At 40.6% G+C, this 20,000-nt stretch overlaps 3 protein-coding genes across 3 annotated transcripts; 2 read left to right on the plus strand and 1 right to left on the minus strand.

Moving 5' to 3' along the window:
* Positions 1–2,665: 2,665 nt before the first annotated feature.
* Positions 2,666–10,423, minus strand: LOC137982991 (uncharacterized). The gene is made up of 5 exons (XM_068830152.1): positions 9,984–10,423; positions 8,778–9,239; positions 7,658–7,888; positions 6,569–6,940; positions 2,666–5,078 (listed from the first exon to the last, which is right to left on the minus strand). Exons 1-5 carry the CDS (start codon positions 10,336–10,338, stop codon positions 4,660–4,662), a joined length of 1,839 nt encoding a protein of 612 aa, XP_068686253.1. The 5' UTR covers positions 10,339–10,423; the 3' UTR covers positions 2,666–4,659.
* An 8-nt stretch (positions 10,424–10,431) lies between these two features.
* LOC137982992 (uncharacterized) lies at positions 10,432–13,413 on the plus strand. Its single transcript, XM_068830153.1, has 4 exons — positions 10,432–10,551; positions 10,650–11,037; positions 11,404–11,640; positions 12,541–13,413. The coding sequence occupies exons 2-4, from the start codon at positions 10,719–10,721 to the stop codon at positions 12,885–12,887; spliced, it is 903 nt and encodes a 300-aa protein (XP_068686254.1). The 5' UTR covers positions 10,432–10,551; positions 10,650–10,718; the 3' UTR covers positions 12,888–13,413.
* Positions 13,414–13,521: 108 nt separating this feature from the next.
* Positions 13,522–18,216, plus strand: LOC137983511 (uncharacterized). Its single transcript, XM_068830665.1, has 4 exons — positions 13,522–13,904; positions 15,346–15,662; positions 16,165–16,321; positions 16,879–18,216. Exons 1-4 carry the CDS (start codon positions 13,601–13,603, stop codon positions 17,322–17,324), a joined length of 1,224 nt encoding a protein of 407 aa, XP_068686766.1. The 5' UTR covers positions 13,522–13,600; the 3' UTR covers positions 17,325–18,216.
* The last annotated feature ends 1,784 nt before the right edge of the window (positions 18,217–20,000 follow it).

Below are 20,000 nucleotides of genomic sequence, written 5' to 3' on the forward strand. Positions count from 1 at the left end.
TTATTCCGAATAGTTTCATGTTGGTAGTCCATAACCATGGAAGGGTTTCCAGAGTGTAGCTCCTGCCAAATTTACCTAAGCTCTCAATGTTCAAGGTAATTTCTCTCATATCACTCTGTGTAAGGAATACCCCGATTTTTGGTGTTCGTCAACAAAAAAGTGATTTTCCTTGATAAAATGTAGGATCGCAGGCAGCGATTGTGAGAATAATGAAGGCTCGAAAGAAAAGACCGCACAATCTCTTAGTTGCTGAGGTGAGCTGTCAACTCTTTTTGACGTGAACTCGTAGAACATTACTTCCTTTTGAGTTTTCTGCCCAATTGACCTTGATAACATTGCTCGAAAATCTACACTTGACCAGCGACTAATCCTCCTGAAAAAGCCATGACCATCCTTCAAGTGTTTCAGTTACATCTCACTGAACTCACAGAGCGCGTAAGCAGCCATGGCCTAGACGAGAATGAGAAAATCACCGGAAGAATGTTATTTGTCGCAAGTGGGATGAACTTTCCTTTTCACTGACGTAAACGTGACGTTAAATGTCTTTTTTCTGGTTAACGGTTTTTTGCGTTGTGGTCCTCGTCGACCGCCGCTTTGCTTGGGTGATGTAGCAGCTGATCAAAAGATCACTCGCCATTGGTTCGCAACCCTAACCCCAAACAATAGCTAAAACAATAGAAAGAATGACATATCATTGTTTCCTGCAAGGGTTGCGAACCAATGGCGAGTAATCTTCGGATCAGCTGACTACAGCTTTTCTTACTTTCTCTCGTGGTCAGGGCGCTGAATTTTCGTGTGCATGCTCTGCTTTCAAATCTTGCTGTGACCAACTAGAGTCGTCTTTGGTAAAAAATAATTCGACAACCACGTTGAAGTCAACTGGTTGATTTCTTTGGGAGGTCCCCGACAGTGGAACTGAGCTCCCGTTACACTGGTGATACTGAAACTCTCCAAAGCCAGAGTCGGAAACAGTGAAGGCTTTTGATTTTCTATATTCACCGAATAGGTAACAGAACAACTGAAAGCTCGATTTATGCCCAGCCCTCAAGTTATAAAGAAGAGAATTGAAGGTTTAATCGAGAGAGAACGTTTAGCCAGGACGCCTGAAGACAGGTCAGTGTCAACATGCGAATCGACTCACTCTGGTATTCAAATGTAGATTTGCTATTGAATCCTAGAACAATTTTTGTCCCCGCCTTTTCGCTTCAACCTTCTCTCTTCTTATTCAACTTTCGGACATTAGTGCTTTATTATTAAGTGAGTTTGCTCAGGTGTTTCATTGCTTATGTGGAGTGGATGGTGTTTCTCTCTCTCCTGGAAAAGCGTCGATCGCCTTTCTAGTGACAAAGGTTCCCAATTAACCTTGTTGTTTTGATTGTATTTCAGGAAAGTGTACGTGTACGTTGCTTGAGAAGGAATTCCCGCGCATACTATCAGTCGGTTCCGTGGAACATCAGATCCTTATCATATGTTGTACAGTGATTATTGGCTATGGATGCATGGAAAAGTCGAAATCAACCGATCGATAGCCGCTGCCATTTTTTGGCTCAGCAGAGTTGTTTTTGTGTCAGATTATCTGTCAGTAGGTGGATCATTTTAAAACCGATCTCGGTATTTATTTCGACTGTGTTTGCTTGGGTTTATACTTGTGCTTATGGTTCGAAGGTTTTTTTAAAAAGTTCTTCGGTGGATTACTCAGCTGTAACACCGTCAAATGGTAATCAAGTATTTAGGCGAAATTAAAAGCGCAAAAAAGATCCGCGGTTACACTGGTTTGGGTGTCACTTTCCAGAGAAAAGTCCCCCAACACAGTATAGTAAAGCTGGATTTTACGGATCTTTGAGACGCTCATTAATTAGTCATCGCCCGGCTTAAAGACTCAATTTAGAGAAGGAAAGTTGAATTTTCGCACGCATTGCTATCGGTCACTCAAGTGCTGCCGTTGACCATGGTACCGATTTCTCCATTCTGCCATCCGTCGGGCCTGCTGTCAGCCTTGTTAAGAGACAACATTCATGGTAAAAAGGACCGTGTTTTTTTTTCGGTCGAGAAATCATGTATTATATTCCCACAATCCGGGCTTCGAAAATTGTTTTGTATGGGTAATTAAATGGTGACGCGTGAAATTAGGGAATAATTTCACGCGCGTTTTGTCCAAATTCAACTGATAATTTCCCGAGCCTTTAGGCGAGGGAAATTACTTGATTTTGGACAAAACGCAAGTGAAATTATTCCCTAATTTCACGGGTATACCATTTGATTAGCTATTAATAACATGGTGACAAATTACTCCTTAATTTTCAAACCTGGATGCCATTTTAGCACTATATGAAAAGTTGCCATGGCAAAAATGTAATTTCACATGTGAAATTATAAATTAACGCTGAAATTTCGCGCCAAAATTAAGGAGTAATTTGTCACCCATGTTATTACATCCATAATAACACATGCTGTAATTTGCAAAATCTTCGATAGGCCTGTTAATAATTTAATGGCTATGAAAGAGGGGTCTTTAGAAGCTCTGTAAATATACTGGCTTCAAAAAGAATAAAAGAATCAGAAAAATAAGCGGCTACGTTTTGCTGCCCTGTTTCGATAAACAATGTTTAATTTTGTAAGATTTCTTGTGGAATTTACGCAGCGCTGTTGTATCCTAGTTTTTCACTGCGTGTTGGAATTGCAGTGTTTTATTTGTTAAAGTTCGCTCAGTGTAACTGACCCTTACGAATAAAGATAGAAAGGAAAGGAACTTTATTTAAGTCACTAGTCCTCTAGCGCTGGAGCTCAAATTGGGGACACTGTAAACTTATCAACAAATGAACACTAATCAAATGAAATTAGAGGGGAAAACCGGAGTACCCGGAGAAAAACCTCTCGGAGCAGAGTGGAGAATCAACAAACTCAACCCGGGCCACATTGGTGGGAGGCGACTGCTCTCACCACTACGCCAGCCCTGCACCCCCAACTAAATGGCCATGTGACCCTTAGATTTCAACCTCCAAAGAAAGGAACCATGCTGATTTTTGGCCTTGCAGGGCTGCGTTTCTTTTAAACTAGCTAACTGTATTACTTTAATTTTATTGATATTTGCTTTCATAATTATGGTTTACACAATATCGCATGCCTTTTCTTAGACTATGTCACCCGAAAGTACTTTTGACATCTTATGATTGTTTCTTCCACGCATAATGTATGACGAAAATGAAAGTTAACTGAGACCCTACTGTTACTGATTAGAGAGAAGTTTAATTGAACTGTTAGTGCAGATATTTTCCATTCGAACTATTCTGACTTTGAAAACAGCACTTAAAACGGTGCGTTTATGACTTTCGTTTATTCATGTACTAGGGTGGGTATGTAAGGGCACACACCATGTCGAACGCGATCTCAACGGTTTCTCAAGGGACGAATTAAGAATTTAAAGACGACCTGAAGGCCAAAATCTGCCATTTTTCCAACATTTATTTTTTGGAAAGCCTAATATAAATAAGTTTGTGGAGTTATTTCCTCTCGTTTCCTGTTCTTTGCGAGAAAATTACCTTCAAAGTTGGGCTTTTCCCGCTTTTTCGGCCTTTTCAGTGCGGGCTCAAAAACTAAATCAGCACCCAGGTATGACGTATGATATGGGGAACAGAGCTTTCGTAATCAAGAGAAACGAGGTAAGCACAAGTGCTGCTTTGAATATTTTCTTCGTTGCTTTGTTGTTTCTTGGCGTATTCAATATTCACGACAAACATCACTCTAAAGAGTGCTTCTGTATGGGGCGTTCTCGCATGTCTTCCCTATATCATACGTCATAAGCTGCAAAAATGAATGCTGACTCCTCCATTCTGAGCCGCAATGCTAATGCCCCAAAATCGGAATGAAGACATTTTTTTTAGGTGGAAAAACAACAAATATGCCAGAAAAAAAGTTGAAAACATTATTGTGCATGGTCCAAATTGTAGATAAAAAAAATGCTTATTTTTTTGCTTTCAGTTCCCCTTTAAGGTCACCCACCTTTTTTCAGTAGGGGAGAAACCGGAAACGGCGAATGTGCACCTAATTACCGTTCGTTTACACAATTACTATACATTTACATGTTCCAACACTCGGCAAAGTCCCTTTTTGACTTGTGGCTGTTTCTGATTAGGTGGCCTCATACACCACAAGCCTTTTTAGAGACATCACCGCCAAGCCGGCCACTTCTGCTGGAGAGAACAGGACTTTATCCCCTACTCTTCTCGAATAGTGTTTGGGTTCTTTAACGTCCCATAGGGAACTTATGAACATAGAAGACATTTGTGAGAAGACTTGAAAGTCTAACCATTTGCAGGTGAAATTACAAAGGCAGCACCTTCTCCTCAGTTATTTTAAGATCCTGAGTGTTGATCCGGCCGGGGTTCGAACCCGCGAACTCCCGCATGACAGCCCGATGCTCAACCAACTGAGCCACCGGTGCGCGGTTAGTTGTATATTTGCGATGCTCTCTCACGAAGCTGAGTTTTAGCCACAAGGAAGGATTGCCCCAAAGAGGTGTTTCTTGTATGTACTTCATGTTGTGGTTAGTCCAAGGGCGGCTGATTGTCATGTTGGCACTTATCGTCTCCAAAGCTGAAACTAGTAAGAGAGCGCCATGTATTTCGAGCTAATCGCTTTGCCGAACTCACCACTCCACTGTTATCTTCGGGGATTCACATCCATTTCATACGCTCCATTTCTGGTGTTTCGGTAAATCTTTATTTCCGCGTTGACGGTAGTATTCCAATCCTTATACAAGTCTCTCTTCATACCCTCGGGTGCTTCCCATTCTTTTTCCCTGTGCTTCACATCGTTCTTGTCGTATGAGATCCTTCCATGCCGTAGACGAGTATGAAGCAGTAACTTCAAATCTTTCTCGGGTATCACTGCGGGTCTTTTGTTACTTGGGCAGGACTGGGATCTAGAAACATCTGCACCAGCGCTTTGAGAGGGATTTTTCAAGCAAAGAACTACGCCTTGTCCGCCCAGAAGGTCTCCATCGTCCTTCGCGGCTGCGTTGTAAGAGGGAAAGAACGCAGAGGGCGACTGTACAGTTTCGTGAGCTGTGGGCTCATCGCCTAAAAAAATAACGAGCACATACAAACTAGCAGTAATCGTGGATTATAGTGCGTCGCTTTGAGGCTTTAGGCACCTGTATCGGTTCCCATAAAGCATCTGGATCCTTTTACTCCTAGACTTAGTTACAGGGAATTGATTTCGCACTCTAAATTACTTGTGGACGAAAACTTGTGGTGTTTTCATTGAAATACAATCATCCTTTCAAATTTCAGAGAAATCGACCGATCCGCGAATATTTTTTTTTTTTTTTTTTTTGCGACGTAACGAAAGGTCAACAGATTACGGGTAAGTTTGGGCATTTAGTTACGCAATGAGAGATCAAACATATTTTTTCACAAAATTCCTCAGAATTGCAAAGTATCCTCTCAGAAAACAAGAACATCATTCTAAAAGCTTATTCTACGCAAAAAGTAGGGTCTGGAGGTTTGATCACGCCACGTGGAATACTAATATGATAACACAACAACTGAGACGTTAACCTTTATTTGACATGAATATCCTTCACACATTGGTGTAAAAACCATCCAGATGTTATTGCTTGGCTCTAAAGAAGCTCTCAATGTCTTTTTCCGTGATTTCTACTAAAATTCCCTGATTTTCACCCTCCTGTGTGAACGCAATTTACGTCTCGCTCGAAGGCGATTTTAGGCAAATCAGAGAATGATGTCATTTTAACTCATTCCAATAAAAACTGGCCAGTGATTGGCTAAATGCCATAACTCGTTACTGACAAAGTTTCGTGTCGATCGGAAATTCCTCCGATTTTCCCCGAATAATTATTTATTGGCGTGCTGGATGTTATTGTGACGTTTCAAACTGGAGCAAAACAAACGCTCGGCATTCTGGATGCTATTGTGACGTAGATTTGGAACCGACCGACAACCTCTTCTCGATTTCTCGCGCTTGGACATGCACAGGCCCCCCACGAACAAATGGAACACCCAACCACTCAAGAAATTTATATTAATAATAAAGCTAATCAAGAAGCTTTTTCCTATGCTGCTTTCGCTAACAAGCCATCGCGCGAAATTTGACTCGCTCGCATCACAACTCGTAAAAATCTAGGTTAATGTTACAAAGAAAAACAATGAGAAACATATCATAAAACAATCCGCCTAATCACCCTTCAATATCTATCCTTTGACCATAAACCCCATTGAGAATAGGAATGTTATTGACTGATAATTTATGATTATAGTTGTGTGGATAAGGGTCAGCCCCCTGTCCCGGGGGTAGTAAAATTAGATTTTCATTTTGTCCTTCCGAGAGCGCCGCTTCCCTTTTCATCCGCTCCCTTTCTCTCTCTCCCATTCTCTCTCTCCCATTCTTTACTCTTACGCTTTTTTCTTCTTTTTCCAGCGGCCTAATTCTACCACTTCCGTTAATACTGTTTTCCTCCACTTCCTTTGCGCGCTTTTTGCACTTGGTTCGGGTTGATTTAGTAGTTAACAACCATCGAGTAAATAGTAGTGGAATGCTTCATACTTACTTGACATATCATGGTGCTCAAAATTGCCTGACGAGTTCTGCTCCACTGGTTCGTCTTGATTCGCACCTTCACAGGACTTTGAACTGTCAGGTGGCGGTTCGATCGTTGAACGCACTTGATTTGGTGGGCTGTGCTGAACATCATGAGTATCAATCCGTAACCCCGATTCTCTCGCAGGTTTAGCTATGGCGCCTTCTTTTCTTTGATTGGGATGAGATCTAGTTAAATCTGCACCAGTGCTTTTGGGCAGATTTTTCAAACAAAGAACTAGGCCTTTGTCGCCCACAAGGCCTCCAATAGTTTCAGTGATTGCTTGTTCTTCATCCCGAGATACTTCGTCAGTGTCGCAGAGGATGATCACTATCCTTTTTTCTAAAAGAAAGAAGGTGTTTTGGTCATTAGATTCAGATAGAAAACTATTTAACGCGGTTCATTAAATTAAAATGTAGTTCTTGTGCACACCCAAATCAAATTTCTTTGCCATCCACCGAACAAAAGAAGTTATTGTTTGGACATTAATGACAAATGGTGACGTCATGCGATGCGATCCAAGCACAATAGCGGAAACCCCCGCGCTCGACAAGTCACCTGCAAGCCAAAAGACGGGTCCTATTAGCTCTATTCCTCATTCGCGCAAACTACAACTCTAAAGATACCTCTTGATGGCTGTTATTGCACCTAATGTATCATCCTTTCGTAGACTTTTAAATAAGATAAATTTTACCGGCTGTCAATGCAGTAATTGCCTTTGATTTAATACGCCATTTCCGAGTTTATGTCTGCCTCCTCTTCAAAGCGAGTCTAAGTGCGAAGTTTTTGTTATGAAAATTAGTTTTCATTCATATATAAACTAGAACTAATTACCATCACAAAAACTTCGCACTTAGACTTGCTTTGAGGAGGAAGCAGACATGAACTCGGAAATGGCCTATTAATTTATGTTGATATACGTCATTTTTAATTTAACTATGTATCTATTCAAAGGCTTGAAGATCTATCTTTCCCAGTGTTCTGGAACTCAAAATTGTCTTACAGTAAGTGGAATTTTTTTTCGGGTTGACCAGCATGAAAATACAGACCGTATCTTACCGACAGTGCTTTGAGCCGTTGTTAGGAGTTCAGTATACCGAGTGTCCTTCTTCAAATCTTCAGCTGTTAACATGACAAAACAGGATCTCACTGGATTAGATGACATCAGTAGAGATTTCAAGACTGACGGATCTTCGCGTGACATTGGGGATATACCAAGAGAAAGGAGATCTCCAAACACGTCTTTAATGACAGCCAAATCCGATTCGTTTCGATACAAGAGTGCCACGCCTGAAAAAAGAAGGAGCTCATAACGTTAAATTACTACTTTCTTGCATTAAATTTGATCGGCTGCTAAAAAAAACAATTTTCTTTTTTCACTGAATACAAGGACAATTTTGGGGACACATAGCAGTATAAAATTTATACTTGGAAGGCACGGGTCACCTAGAAAAACTATAATAGAGCTAATCAAGCAAGGGCATATCTATTTTGGAAATAGGAAAATAACTAATATGTGTAATTATGGGGAATGGCATGAGTTTTAGTAACAAAGACAGGAAAAACAAACAATTTTAGTTTTAAATAACTTTATCGTGAAGCAGTAAGTCAATATTCTGAAAGTAGGTGTATGATTATTTTGTGCGTGAGAGCTTGTTCTGGCTTTGGTGATGAGCTCCTTGTTCTGGTGATTGTTTTACGGAGGAATCCTTTGATACCCCGTAGGATACGTTCCTTTGGGATGATCCGAAAAAGGATCACTAATCCAAGATCACTTGGATCATGGTGCATCAAAGGAACCGACAAATCCTTTCCCAGAGAGGATTTATCGGTTCCTCACCGTGATCCAAATGATCTTGGATCAATGATCCTTTTTCAGATCATCCCAAAGGAACACACAATTAATTTTGCTCAGGCTTTACGAACGTTGAAAATTCTTTTCAAGGCCACCTAGTAAAATTCATTTGTTTGGTAATTGTCAACGGTTGAAAGAAAATGTCAAAGGAGGATGGAAGTGACTCTCCTCTCTTTTTATCCATCACTCTTGTTCAGTTCCACTACTTCCGCAAACATTGTGTTGCTTCATTTCAGCTGTTGTTCTAGTTGTTTTTTTTTTAACCCGGCTCTTAGTTTAGAGGTTGAGAACCATAAAGTGGCTATTGGAATGCCTCAAACTTACTTGGCTTTTCAACAATCACAAAACCCTCTGCCTCTGGTTCGTTTTCCTTTTCATCTTCAAACGACTTTAGACTGTCAGGTGGCGCTTCGAACTTCCTCTCTTCCTCACTTGTTGTTTGTCTTTCAAGTCCATTCAGTGATTCCAGTGGATTAGTGCCACGGGGGGGATTTTGGTCATCCTCTGTTTTATCACCTCGTTGCTCGAGTGTTAGAACAGGAATAGGCTTAGGAACAAATTTTTGCTTCTTGTCCTGGGGATCGAGGAAATGAATCATGGCTTCTTCATGGATGGGCCTGTGTTCTTTCTCCCAGGAAAATATGAAGCTTTCTCTTCCATCCATTAATTTCTCGGCGAACTGAGAGGAAATCTTTCTATAAGCCCAGCGAGACAGTACACTGCCCTGTTTCTCTGCCTCGTCTTTGTAATTATCATCTCCACCAATCACGATAATAACTTTTTCATCTAAAAGCAAGTTAAAAAACGTTATTGCAAAGGAACCCATTGTCGTTCGGGCTCATTTCCCCAAAAAGCGGCTGGTAATTAGGTAAACTTCACTTTTAAAGAAATTTTCCCGAAAACATCGAATGGCAAATCTTCAATACACCGAGATTTGATTTTCGATTCTTTTAAGAAAACAAAAGTTAACAAAAACGATATTGAATTGGCATAAAAGGAATCATCGGCAGCTGATGTATGCCTCTTATATATCATGATTACTCGGAAACTGAAAGTGAAACCTTTGATCGGGGAAAGCAAGTTTCTTTTCTTTCTTTCCTGGAAACTGAAAGCGGATCCCTTGATAGGAGAATGCATCGCTTGCCTACATTATGTTAGTTTGAGTTAATTTCGCTTTCGCGACCGAAATGTTTGTACACAGGGGGTACTCAGCACTAAACTGAAACAGTAGGTTTTGCTACCTTAACCTAGTCATCACTTTATGCTTTCATTAGAACAAAGCACTGAGGACCTAGTTTTCCTGTCCAAAGCGGCAACTTGAGTAAGACGAAATAAACAAAACACTTCCGCCTTACAAATTTCTGACCGTCTGTCTGTTTCATTCAAAAGATATATAAATGGTTGGCCACTCTTTAGGTTATAGGAAAATTTGTTGCTGTGAATTCAAAGATCTAGCGTCCTCTACTGAACATTTGATTAGATGCCATTTTACTGCGATGCAGTAATCACCTCCGTAAACACATCACCTACCAGTTTTCTTCATCAAAGCTCTGTAAATCATGGCGTAGCCAATACCTGCGTTTTCTTCGTTGATAGACAATCGAGATTCGTTTGCATGGACAACGAAAATGGCATAATCCATCTGCGTATGTTCTTTGATGATGCTATCGCGCACATCAGCCATTTCACGAAGGTCGAAGTAACGCTGAACCGGAGAGATGTCAAAACCAACTTGCGCTTCGATGCTTTTCAGCAACTTTTCCACTGACTCCAAACTGAAGGTATGATCGCAGTTGAAAAGATGAAAACTTTTGGATTTAATCTCTTCTCTTGATCCTGCTCCAGGGTCTTGTATATTAGTAGTGGAGATAGGTGGTTCGGCCATTTCTTGTGATATTTTTCAGTTTTTGTCGGTATTTTCCCCGAAGAAGCGAATGACCCGATTTCAAGGAAACTGCTTGTGTTGTCAAAACAAGTCACGCAAGTCCATAGCTACTTCCGCCTTATAAAAATATGGACCCTCACACGGCTCGTAATCTCTAGGAAAAATTTGTTCCTACAAAATACTTCAATAACTCGTTTAGAATAGTCAAAACAAGTAAGTTTCTAACTGTTAGAGTTTCAAGCGGAGGCTCAGTGAGTTCTTGGAAACACCCTTCGTGACGTCAAACACTGACTGAGTTTTCATAATTTTAGTTTCAGGAATATTGAATCCAAATAGCCAGCAAGCCCAAAGGAGATAACTGTACTCTCAAGGAAGCGATCATGGATCAAGACGGTCAATTAGAACAATTGATCAAAAGCATAAAGAGTTTCAAGATTGGTACTTTTGAGAAATTTGGTGATGCATTGCCTGGTGAAATCGAAGGTCTACGACTGAACGTCGCTCTCTTCGGCATGACTGGCTCAGGGAAATCAGCCTTGATCAACACTATCTTCGAATGCTTGGGTTTTGAGGCGCCTGCAATGACTCAGGCAACGTCTTGCGAAGGAACGCGAGTGCTGGACTGTTTTCCTGTTCCAGGGAGCCATGTTACGTTTTACGACACCGCAGGGTTTTTTCATCTTGGCAAGATAGAGGAAGGTCAGTATTTCGTCAATCACTTCTATATGCTAAGGCAAGCTCCAGAAAAGGGGGAGGGGAAGGAGGAGAGACATGAATGATACGGGAGACCGGGGAATAAAGGCCAGATAAGGGAGTAGTTAGAGGGAGGAAATAACCAGAGTATCAGCCTTTCCTAAGGGGTAGGGGGTCGGGGAAAGCAGGGAAGGAAGGATTTTCTTTCCCTCCTCTCCCCTTCCAAGAAAAGCCCGATGCTCTGGCTTGGAACGAAAGTAACCGAGGGAGAAATACATCGTGATGTGAGCGAAAGTTCCCAATCCCCGCTACGGGGGCAGGGGGAATGGAGGGGCGGGGTAGGTATTAAATATTATTTCATGTTTGTAACAGGTGAACTGTTTCGTATCATTTACGGACTTGAAAAACCGGGAGATGACTTGACGCGAGACGCTGCTAGTGCATGGAAGGCGGCTAAAGGCGGACTTGCTGCCCACAGGTACGAGAAGCCTCCAATTGCAGATCAGGTACACGTGGTCATTTGGGTGATCAGCGCCACTGATGTGAGATTTGAACAGGGAAAATACAGAGAAAATATTGACTTTGTTCAACACATCCTGAAGAGAGAAAGTAAGTCCTTACACTCCATTTTTACTAAAATAGACCGGTTTTTAATCCGTTGCCGTGATTCACTTAAAGCAAAAAAATTACGTTGGCTAAAGACATTTAAATAAGTGAAACAAAACACAAAGTTAAGACACGAAATATTCTTAAACCAGTTAGGTATGGTTATTTTCCATACTTGTGTCTTACTAAAAATCAGCTTCAGTGTTTTGTTCATTATTTCAAAATTTTTGCCTCACCATTTGTAGAGAATTTTGAGTCCTCCATCAGAGAACAACATTAAGGTAGACGCAACCGTTAATCTTTCCTTGATGATCAGAGTTGATAGGACACTTAATTTGTGATATTGTGAATTGACTGAATGATTGACTGTATTCCTCGACACAAGAGATGTTTAAGTTGGGGAGAGAAGTGGGCAAGTGTCAATCCTCTCCATGGCGTTAATTAAAATTATTGGTGTGCACATAATTACGTGCATTTCTTGACGTGACGTAGCTGATAGCCCGGTATTAGTGGAAAGAGGCAATTAAAAAAAATGCCCCTCTATAGAGTGTTCCCACGTGACGTCACGGCGGCCATGTTAGTGTTCCTAAACAATGGAACGGCGGCCATGTTGGTGTCTCAACTAATCCTCTGGGAATTGAGCTCTATTATCATCGGCAAACGTTTTCTTTTGCTTCGGTGGAAAAACAAGGTTACTGATCGCGTGAGTGAAAACACTCTATAGAGTCAGTTCATAGTGGTCACTGACACTGAGGTTTAACTCAAAGTTGCATTTGCCTGGTTATCTTTCTGTTCCCTGTGGCACAAATATTAGAACTTAGCTATAGTACTACGGCAAAAAAAAACTAATAAAAGCAGGCGGTCAAGCTGATATTTGCCACTATTTCATCTTTGTGTCCACAGTTATCACCATCATAACAGTGTTAACCCATGATGATGAAATCCAAAAAAGGGAAAATCCTGAAGCAGAACGAAAGAGATTAAGAGAAGCTGCTATGGAGGTCACCGGAAGCGATAGGAGAAATGTGTACTTCGTCGTAAATTCATTTGGTGATCCGAAAGATTACTCTCCTGTTTACAAGAAATGCGTGATGCAGGTTGTTGAGGAGGCGCTGAAGTGCGGGGAGCGTTCAGTTAAAATGCGCCAAGTTTACAGAGAAGGATCTAAGACAACGGCTCGGAAAATGCGTGAGACTAAACCCCAGGCTAGAAAATTCAAGAAACCACAAGAGAACACTTTCAAAGAATAGGTCATATTTTTGGCCAAACTTTGCTAGTCAGCCCTAGAAATGTGGACCTGAGTTGAAGATTGCAACCTTACTTGTCAATGTTACACATCTTACTAGTAGAAATCATTTATTAGAAAATTTTTTTTTTAATTTTCAGAGCTCGTAGGATTGAGTTCTAGTTAACAGCGAAAGGTTAGGGGAGATGTAATCTAAATTGTGAATTGTAATGTTGTTCAAAATATTTACATATAAACTACTTATCAATGCCGTTGTCTTGCGGTGGGCTTCAGTTGACGAGAGGTTTTTTTCTGAATGTTAATCACTTTTTATTTATCATGAAGCAACCAAAGCTCTATCAAAGAAGAAGGTGTATTGCACTAGCATTGAACGGGTACACTGTAATTCCTAACCTAAATAAGTTAACACTAACACTTACCTCGTTGTTTGAAACAGGAAACAAAATGCTTAGACCGATGCTCTTAATGTGCACATAAAATGAGTTTTTTCACGAGTTATTAAAATTTTGCTGCCATTATTCATTCATGTCTCCGTTTTCACCCGGCGGAGGCATTAAACAAAAAAAGCTCAACTTGGAACAGACTCCATCACAAACCGGCACATGTTTAAGTTATGACGGTTGGCGCAAGCGCACATTATTCTCACAATTCTTAGAAAGACGGCCACGGACACAAACCAATGTTGTTTATTTATAAGACTTATCACTTTCGCATGAAATGGCTGCTAAACAGGAGGAGATCATGAAGTTTTACCTTTTCAATTGCGATGAAACCTACGACTTGAAAACAGTTGAAAAACTCCTAATGGACCTAGAAGAGAAATACGGCGTGATAATATCTGCTGAGCCACTTTACTTTGGGCTTCCGCGAATGGATGATTTCGTTGAAAAAACATTGCCGACATTGAAGATGGATTTCGCCATTTTTGTTCTTCATGCAGATGAATCTCGGCTTTCTATTAACGAAGATAATGCCGGGATTGGCTACGCGAAGTTCTACCGAGCATTGTTACGTGCCACAGGTCAGTTTTAAAGCAAACTTCACTTCCGGGCTTATTTGAAGCTCTTAAAGGTACAAGTTACATCTTTACTTTTTAACGTTTTTCTGACCTGTGCGAGACTAGGAAGTAGCACCCAAAGAAGTGAATTTCACTTTCTTTCGATTCAATGGCCGGTTGTTTCCCAGGATGTTATCCAAACTCTGATATATAAGAGTCAGGTTTTATCCATCTCCCAAGGAAACTGAAGTGCTTCGGCCAAATAGCTAGATTCTCGTTTCCAAATGGTATGTCTTCCGTTGACTTAAAACGCGGAACTTCTTAATAGAGCTGTTCATATTCCTGAAAAGCCATTTTAAATGACCAAGATCAACGGTAATTTCATTGAAATTCTGTTATTTCTCCGGTGAACTCCCTCGCTTACAAGAGACGACAGTGCAATCCTGGCTAGAATATTCCATTGTTCAAGAATTGAACTGTTCACAGTATCCGCAAGAAAAAATGTAGGAACGGTATAATTCTTTGAGTAAAAGATCACGAGCTTTTAGACTGAACACACTCAAACATATTGCAAACAGAAAGTTCACTTTCGCTTTTGAGTTGTTTGATATTCACGTGACGAGGATGTCACGGTAAAAGCCGGAAACAGTTCTAGGAAAGAATAATTTCAACCCCCAACGCGCACCTGTCTTGTTTAATATTATAAAATAATTAGGATAGTACGCGCACTCTCATTGGTCAATAACTTTGTTTAGATGAGAGTATGGAACACAGCTGTGACATCACACGAATTTTGATTGGTTATGTATTTTCAGACGCGCGTTTTGATTGGTTGGTAGGAAATACGAGCGTGTGTCAAGAAAATCTGTTTCAATCAAAAAGTCAAAAAACAGCATTTTCCTTCATTTGTTGAATTATCTTTGACAAATATTTTATAAAAGCAATAGAGGACTTTTTTTTCAAGCCTCATCTAAACACGCGATGGGGAGTTGGGAGAATTCTCGACAGTTATGGAAACCCTCGACTGCGTCTCGGGTTTGCATAACTGTCTCGAATTCTCCCAGCTCCCCCTCGTGTTTAGATGAGGCTATGGAAACACGGAAAACGTCCTCTATTGCTTAACTGGTGAATGCTTTTCTCGGAAAAAAAGGAAGAAAATTACAGGTCGGCCTGGATGTGACCTGTGCAGCTGGCTGAAATAGAATTTGATTTATTGCACCCTGCTCTGCAGCGATTCGATGCGTTTCCCATGCATTTTGCAAACTTTTTGTAAGCTCGCATACAGAAAGACCGGTCATTTTTGCAGACGATTCTCTCAATACAGGAGCTCCGTTTGAGTTATTGTGGAAGGGAGAGGATACGTTGCATTCAATAGAGCTGATATTTTGAGTTTCTTCGCTCTTGCACTTGAAAAAGAATGATTGTTGACTTTACGTCTTACTGAATTCTATCCGATCTATCTCAGATGGCAAAGTATTGATAGTGATTGGCGGTGATACATATTACAAGGATGAAGAGGAAGAAGAAAATTTCGTAATGTCACGCTGGGTGAGGAGAAAAATATCCCCTCAGTTCCGTGAAGAGGATATGGATGGAAGAAAAAGCTTCATTTTGTCTTGGAACAAGAAGCACAGGCCAATTCACGAAGAAGCGTTACGACATTTCCTCACCCCCGGTAAAAAGGGGTGCACCTTCCATTATACTCCTCCACCCAAACTTGTACCAAGCCACACAGAACCTGATTCGTTCCCGCCGCTAGAGGCCAGTCATACAGATCGAGAGGTTTGAATACTTTGCTTTGTAATTCTTTTCTTGAAGATCTATCTAACCAGATAGCTTATTTGCATGAGCCGAGGAAACAATTCACTGTGTTAACATCATATTTCTGAGAAGTAACTTGCTGCCTTTCAGTTTGTAAAAGGATTCAAACCCCAGTGCGATTTCAAGTAACTGGAGAGCACCTGTAAAACTGTTACATCGGATCCTTCCTGACGAAGGTTAACTTGGCCAGATAAAAGAACATTAACTTAACAGTTGATTAGTTTTATCCAATTTATACCTTATACGTGGATTATCTTCCGTCCATGGCTGCTTGCTTAAATTTTCCAGTGGAACTGACGACCCAGACTGTAATCTGACCTGGTAAAAGCTTCCAGTATCGAATGTTTTGCTCAAAAACTTTTAAGTTGCATGGATTTGTCGTTTTCCTTTTTTGATTGCCCACAGTCTTATTAGCTTCAAATGTGAGAATCAGGATTGTCGTTGTTTCTTTTATAACCGGCAGCCACTTTTGATGGAACAAGAGCCAGACGAACTCGAAGAAACCACACATTCCTCTTTGGTGGAACGTGGTGGTGACAAACCAGAGCCCTACAGAAGATCATTTGGAGATCGTTACGGACAAGAGTGTGACTATAGACGCTTCACCGAAAATGATGCAGGTGAAAAAAGCGATTTTCTTAAAAAAAAAATGCTTTGTAGAAAGTTGTCATGCAAAAAAGGAAGTTATCATACGACGCAGTTTTTCCTCATATCTTTCGTTGGTTTGGTTTTGTCGAAAAGAAAAAGAAATATCGGTCAAACTTAAGTAAATCTCAAATTTATTGTTCTACCTAAGAATCATATGTCTTAGTACTGCCTGTATGAATAACACGAGTTGTTATGTGTTGTGCCTATGACTTTAGTATTGTTTTCTATACATCGATTTGATTGCGGTAGACTATTCCACAATTATATAGCTTTTGGTACGAAACTGCATGTAGAGACATGATTTCTTGCATAATGAATGCTATTGTATTGTGAACGCATTGATTTGAGCCATGAGATGCACTTATCAATATTAGATTGGGCATACTAGAAGAAACTTCAAAAAGAAACGTCTCCCTTTTGAAACTGTAAAGTTATTGTTGTTGTTGAACCATTAAGCTGTAGGAGAATCGTGGTTTATGACACTCAAATGAAAATAGCTGTAAAGTAATGTGTGCACGTTCTATTTTAGACACCTCGTCAAGTTCTGCTGCCTGTGGCAAATTAGCTGATTATCCCGCAAGCAAGGTGTTGCTGGAGACACGCTTGCACTATGGGACAATTTCCTACCAGGCCGAGGATATCATACAGTGGACCGATAGATGGTTGCCCCCAGATCGGCATGTGGCTCATCTCAAGCAGGAATTTGGGTCAACGCCTGAAGCGAAAGTCCAGTTTACAGCTATTGGTAACGGCGGAGTGAGTTATGATGTTACGATAATGCGTCCCAGGACCAGAAACTGGTGCCTCTGCTTGAGCAAATGTCTTGGTTGCTGTTTCAGATCATTGATCCGTTTTCTTTTTTCTCCTTGCCCGCGTTTAGGGAATCAAACAATGGTTTGCTTTTTGTGTGTTGCTCATTGTTTTGGGTTCGTATGCTGGTGGATAATAGGCAAGATTGGCCGGCGTGGTGTATAAATCAGCACCGTAGAATAATCATGGGATTAACTGCCAAACTGAGTTGAAAAAGCAATATAAACACTGGTTTTCTGTTCATCATTAGTTAGTTCGCGTCCGTCCTGTGTTTATCACGGTTTCCGATAGTTGTTCCTACAATCGTGGTCAAAACGTTTTGGGACACCCTCAATAATTCGGGCAAAAATTGCCATGCCGCAGGTGTTAACCAGCGGCCTTGTTAATATTACATGCGCGCGTATACCATGTATCTGATCCTGTTTTTTATGTTTAAAGTAAAGATCGTGATCGTTGTGTTCTCATTGCGCGAGACACAACAAAAATTTCTTTAATTAAAGATGCACTTCATAATTTATAATCGTTCTCCTCTTAGTGGCCTTTCAAGTGCCCCCCACCACTCTTGGCAGTTTTGAAACCGAATGAAGCTTTTCAAAATAATCAACATTGTAAAAGAGGGGTGTAGAACTGAGAAGGTTGTTCGCATTCGTTGCCTTTCAATAGTCCATTTCCGAGTTGCTGTTTGCGTCCGTTTCACAACCATTCAAATGCAAATGAGTGGTGTATTTTCATGCAAATCAAACTCTATCATTTGAATAGTTGAGCACCAAGACTCGTTTTGAACCAGAGGCAAAAAGCAACCTCGGAAGTGGCCTATTGACTTCATTGTGCGAACAATTTTGTTCAGGATTGTACATGAACTTTCTTCATGAGCAACTAATTGTTGTTTAAAGACAATGTCAAGAAAACATCTTTCGAACAAAAAATGAAATAAATTTTGCTATGCACAGTGTTTTTGCTATAATACATTCTACTTGTTGACAAGCTCAATAACCATGAAAATGATTTGTGAAAGAGAAGAAACAATAAAAACCGATATTTGTCCGCGTTGAGACGGTTCATATAGTGGAAAATTCAGCGTTTGGTCTTGAGAATGCTGCCCAAGGCCGAAGGACCTCCCAGCCGGCAATGAAGATCCATATTTGTATACCCTTTTAATGAAGCATGTCTTCTATAATTATTTTAGGCGACTTAAGGTGCGACAAAAGTTCTCAAGTTCAGTGCGAAGCAATTTACTTGATGGGTGTTGCACTGGGCAACGTTTCCAGCAACTTGTCTCGTTTTCGATGATCACATGAGGTTTAAGGAACAATTTCATTGGCTGATGCTGCAAACCGTGGCGATGCAAGTTGCAGGACAGATGTTGCACCAGTGACACAATGCTTGAAAAATTCGTTGCAAAATTTTTTTGGCCGTTGCTAGGTATGTCACATTAGGCAATGTTTCGTGCAACTTGCCTCGCCAAGTTGCACGCAAAATTACATGCACAGTGTAACAGCGCCTTTAAGCCTCATTTACACTAGCAAGTTTTCCTTTCATTTACACTACCAAGGAAAACTTGTCAAGGAAAACATGCTAGTGTAAATGAGGCTTTAATGTCCTAGGCTTCCCTAGTATTGCTGCAGGAGCCGAAATGGTGTAGTTGGTGAAAGTGCAACTAGATTTTGTTCATTTGTGTTTCTGAACAGCTGAATAAACATCAACACAAGCAATGAAAACCAGTTTAGCTAACATTCTCCCGCTTTAAAGTTGATATTTGTTATCGCTTCAACATGTCCTTTGCAACCTTTAATGGGTGTCCTATAAAGTGTTGCCCCCTAAACACATGCGAAGACACTGTAGATAATCTTGCTGCGTGGCGGAGGCTCACATCAGATGTGTGCCGAAAAATTGGCAATGATGGAAGGAACTGGAACATAGAGAAAAGGGCAAAGCGCCATGGGAGAAGAGGGAGGAAGAAATGAATTGTTACGGAACATTTTATCTCATCTTTGTTTAATACCCGTGTCGGTTTTGAAAAGGCGTTTGTTACCACGAGCTTGTGAGGCGAAACGCATCCATGTAAACCAACGAACCTTTTTTGGAGTTCCACTGTTACTTACATATCATTTACAAGACACACGGTCCTGAGTGCGGATCAACTTCCTGAACTACTTAGCACTTAACATTAGGCAAAAAAACTTGGTTGTGTGGAACTTGATGCATTGTTGATCTTCAACAAAATCAAATTTTGAGAACAGGGAGTAATTTAATTGTAAATGTCACCTTTGAAAAAATGGACAGATGTTACTTTAATGATAATCAATACTGTGCACTTTTATGTTTAACTTATTGGATCACAACAGCGCTGTGACGGTGAGAAACATTTACGGAACAGAATGGAAGCAGCTTAAAGTACAGCCAAACCCAAATATTTTCCGTCAACAATATTAATCTCCCCACCAAAAGCAAATATGTTTTACCATTCTTACCTCAAAATGTCGCTTTTTATTTGCCGGGCGAGACGTTCAAAGTTATCAAAACTAGCAGCTATTTGGACGCGCGACCGTCAGTGATGTGAGAGGCATGGGTCTGTTCTCGATTTTACGTGACAAACTGCTCTAAAATGTAAAATTTCTTTGAAAACAGGAATGCAACGAGGTGCATCTGTGCGCAGCACCTTGAGACGGCAGCATAGTGTTGTCTCTCGGTTGTCGGTGACGATGCGTTGACGGGATCGGATTCGTTACCTTACCCCAAATATTTGTCCTCAGAAATGCGAAGCAATGACTGAAAACTTTAAGTTGATACTTGCGCAATATAAATGAGTAAAGTTACTTCCACTAAGACTTCGCAAAGATA

The sequence above is a fragment of the Montipora foliosa genome, chromosome 13 (assembly GCF_036669935.1).
Source record: "Montipora foliosa isolate CH-2021 chromosome 13, ASM3666993v2, whole genome shotgun sequence".
NCBI classification, from domain to species: domain Eukaryota; kingdom Metazoa; phylum Cnidaria; class Anthozoa; order Scleractinia; family Acroporidae; genus Montipora; species Montipora foliosa.